This window comes from Nicotiana tomentosiformis, chromosome 2 (assembly GCF_000390325.3).
Source record: "Nicotiana tomentosiformis chromosome 2, ASM39032v3, whole genome shotgun sequence".
In the NCBI taxonomy this organism is placed as follows: domain Eukaryota; kingdom Viridiplantae; phylum Streptophyta; class Magnoliopsida; order Solanales; family Solanaceae; genus Nicotiana; species Nicotiana tomentosiformis.
In genome coordinates this window covers 122039635-122043929 of record NC_090813.1, presented here as the reverse complement: position 1 = coordinate 122043929, position 4295 = coordinate 122039635, and the positions used below count along the sequence as shown (strand labels likewise).

The following is a 4295-nucleotide window of genomic DNA, read 5'->3' as shown; positions in this document are numbered from 1 at the left end:
ATCTACTATGTGGGTCAACAGAGTAGAGGTTTGATAAATCAACATGCACAATATGGGAACACTTACAATCCAAATTGGAAGAATCATCCTAACTTCTCCTGGTGTGAAAATCAGAAGACTCAGAATTATTATATGCCCCAAGGAAATTTTAATCAACCTCAGAAGCCACCTAATAAGTAGAAGTGAGTACAAATGATTTGTTGAAGAAGTTGTTGCTTGATAATCAACAACTCAGGACCGATTTCAGGAATCTTGAGAGACAAATGGGGCAGTTAGCGTCAAATAAAAATAATAGGCCTGCAGGCACTCTTCCCAGTGATACAGAGAAGAACCCTCAAGTTAATTCAATTACACTCATAAACGGGAGGGAATTAGAAGAAGTGCCTAAGAAGAGAAAGGATAAGCCTATACCTGAGGGGGAGTTGATTCCTAAGGCAACACATGAGTCAAAGAAAGATGATGCAAGTTTGGAGCCAGTGAATGCTGCAAGGCCACTACCACATTTCCCCCAAAGATTGCAAAAGAAGAATGATGATCGCATGTTTAACAAATTTCTCTCTATGTTGAGCTAGGTCAATTGAATATTCCTTTGGTAGATGTACTTCGCAAAATTCCAAAGCATGCTAAGTACATCAAAGATATAGTGGCTCACAAGATGAGATTGACTAAATTTGAAACAGTCACACTTACTGAGGAGTTCACTTCGAGGGTCCAAAACAAGCTTTCTCAAAAGCTTAAGGATCCTGGCAGCTTCACCGTCCCTGTGTGAACTGGTAATATCGATGTTTGTCATGCTCTTTGTGATTTAGGGGCAAGCATAAATCTGATGTCCTTATCCTTGTTCAAGCAATTGGGTCTGGGAGCTCCAAAACCAACCACTGTGATGTTGCAACTAGCGGATAAATCCATAGCCTACCCTGAAGGAGTGATTGAAGATGTGTTGCTGCCAATTGGGAAATTTATCTTCCTAGCGGACTTTATTATCCTAGATTATGAGGTTGGTAAACAAGTTCCAATCATATTGGGACGACCTCTCTTGTCTACAGGTGATACAATTATTAAAGTGAGAGAGGGAAAAATGATCATGAGGATGGACAACGAGGAAGCCGTTTTTAATGTCTACAAGGCGATCCAACTACCCCGTCATTATGAGGAGCCCTTTATGATATCTGTTATTGAGGTGGATGAGCAACTTATCGACACGAGGGTATATCTAGACGATTCCCTAGAGAAAGCACTCACGTTGTTCGATAGCTTGGAGATTGATGGCAAGGTTGAGGAGATGATGCATATACTAGATGCATCATGTGCTTACATGCAGGGATTAAACCCCTTTGAGCCCCTAAATATGCCAAGTGGGCCTCCTCCAAAGCCGTCGATTGAAGAAGATCCAAAATTGGAACTTAAACCCTTGCCACCTCACCTTCAATATGCTTATTTGGGTGGTTCTAACACTCTACCTATTATTGTTTCTTCTGACTTGTCTAAATTGCAGGAAGAAAAGCTGTTAAGAATGTTGCGTGAGCACAAGCAAGCAATTGGGTGGACGATGTCTGACATTAGAGGCATTAGTCCAGCCTTCTGCATGCATAAAAGCCTCATGGAGGAAGGGTACAAGCCAAGTGTAGAGCAACAACGCCGCCTAAATCCAATCATGAAAGAGGTGGTAAGAAAATAAGTAATTAAGTGGCTTGATGCAGGTATTGTATTTCCAATCTCTTATAGCAAATGGGTAAGCCCCATCCAATGTGTGCCTAAGAAGGGGGGATGACTGTAGTGGTTAATGAAAATAATGACTTGATTCCCACAAGAATTGTGACTGGGTGGAGAATTTACATAGATTATAGAAAATTAAACAATGCCACCCGCAAGGACCACTTTCCCCTCCCCTTTATTGATCAAATACTTGATAGATTAGCTGGACTGGAATACTACTATTTCCTAGATGGCTATTCGGGGTATAATCAGATTGCTATAGCCCCAGAGGACCAAGAGAAGACTACATTTACGTGTCCCTATGGGACGCATGCATTTAAGAGAATGCCCTTTGGTCTCTGTAATGCACCTGTGATTTTTCAAAGGTGTATGATGGCTATTTTTACTGACATGGTTGAAAGATTTGTAGAAGTGTTCATGGATGATTTTTTTGGTGTTTGGATGTTCTTTTGATAACTATTTAATGAACATTGATAAAGTGCTTGCTAGGTGTGAAGAGACAAAGCTAAACTGGGAAAAATGCCATTTCATGGTATGTGAAGGTATAGTCTTGGGGCACAAGGTGTCCAAAAATGGTTTGTAGGTGGACAAAGCAAAGGTTGAGGTGATTGAAAAATTGCCCCCACCGACATCCGTCAAGGGCATTCGCAGTTTCTTAGGCCATACAGGTTTTTATCGTCGTTTCATTAAAGCTTTTTCAAAAAATTCTTCTCCTCTGTGCAGGCTTCTTGAGAAAGATATCCCCTTCAAGTTTGATGATGCATGCGTGAAAGCATTTGAGGAGCTGAAGGGAAGATTGGTGACTGTGCCAATTATCATTGCCCCGGATTGGGCACAACCATTTGAGTTGATGTGCAATACGAGTGACATAACAATCGGAGCTGTTTTGGGGCAAATGAGGGATACAATTTTTCACTCCATTTATTACACGAGCAAAACTCTGAATCCATCCCCAATGAACTACACAGTTATTGAAGTATGGGTGTTTGATAAGTTCAGATCCTATCTAATGGGGACCAAAGTCATCGTCTACACAAATCACTCAGCTATAAGGTACTTGTTTGAAAAGAGAGATGCCAAGCCAAGGCTAATTTGATGGGTCCTCCTCTTGCAAGAATTTGACTTGGAGATCCAAAATCGAAAAGGAATAGATAATCAAGTGGTCGATCACTTGTACAGATTAGAAAATCGAAACCATGTGGCTGAGGGAGGTTCGATTAAGGAAACATTTTCGGATGAGCAGTTATTGGCAATCACCTCGAGTGATGCCCTTTGGTATGCATACTATGTGAATTTTATTGCAAGTGGGGTGATACCACCAGAATTGACACCCGATAATAGAAGAAAATTTCTACATGATGTGAGGCTCTACATATGGGATGAGCCATTCCTATATAAGCAGTGCGCCTATCAGTTGGTACGAAGGTGTGTTCCTGAGGAGGAGATGAATGCAATATTGCATGACTGTCATACTTCTCCATATGGAGGACATCATAGTGGGGATAGAACCGCCCAAAAAGTGTTGCAATCGGGTTTCTATTGGCCAAAATTGTTTAAGGATGCACACGCCTTTGTTAAAAAGTGTGACAGGTGCCAAAGAACAGGAACAATCACGAAGAAGCACGAGATGCCTTTGTAAAATATTCTGGCAGTAGAGCTCTTTGATGTTTGGGGGATTGATTTCATGGGACCATTCCCATACTCTAATGGTCACAAGTACACTTGTTGGCAGTTGACTATGTGTCTAAGTGGGTGGAGGCCATTGCTCTTCCTACTAATGACGCAAAGGTAGTGGTAAAGTTTGTAAAGAAGCACATCTTCACACGCTTTGGGACTCCAAGGGTGCTGATAAGTGACGGAGGAACTCACTTCTGTAACAAATTATTGAATAACGTTCTAGCAAAGTATGGAGTTAAGCACAAGGTTGCCACTGCCTATCATCCCAAATGAGTGGTCAAGTGGAAGTGTCAAACAGAGAGGTAAAGCAGATTCTGGAGAAAACGACAAGTGAAAATAGGAAGGACTGGTCCGGAAAGCTGGATGATACATTATGGGTATATCGAACTGCATACAAGAACCCCATAGGTACTTTTCCATATAAGTTGGTTTATGGGAAGGCGTGCCACTTGCCCGTCGAGCTTGAACACAAAGCATATTGGGTGATTAAACAGCTAAATATTGATATGGACTTAGCCGACGAGAAGAGTTTGTTACAACTCAATGATCTTGATGAGTTTTGATTGCACGCATACGAAAATGCCAAATTGTATAAAGAAAAGACCAAGAGGTGGCATGATAATAACATCCAACATCGCGAGTTTGAGCCAGGTCAAGAAGTTCTCTTGTTTAATTCAAGGTTGAAGTTTTTCCCTAGAAAGCTTAAGTTTCGATGGGCAGTTCCTTTCGTGGTGGTAAGTGTGAGGTTGAAGTTTTTCCCCGGAAAGCTTAAGTCTCGATGGGCAGTTCCTTTCGTGGTGGTAAGTGTGAGGCCTCATGGAGCGGTGGAATTGCGTGATACGAGCTCAAGTGATACCTTCTTGGTAAACAGGCAGAGAGTAAAACATTATTGGGATGGTGAC

At 41.6% G+C, this 4295-nt stretch overlaps 1 protein-coding gene across 1 annotated transcript; it reads left to right on the top strand.

Moving 5' to 3' along the window:
• The first annotated feature begins 263 nt into the window (after positions 1 to 263).
• On the top strand, positions 264 to 3666 carry LOC138905519 (uncharacterized). The gene is made up of 5 exons (XM_070194041.1): positions 264 to 465; positions 573 to 763; positions 848 to 1666; positions 2300 to 2384; positions 3449 to 3666. The coding sequence occupies exons 1-5, from the start codon at positions 264 to 266 to the stop codon at positions 3664 to 3666; spliced, it is 1515 nt and encodes a 504-aa protein (XP_070050142.1).
• Positions 3667 to 4295: the final 629 nt, after the last annotated feature.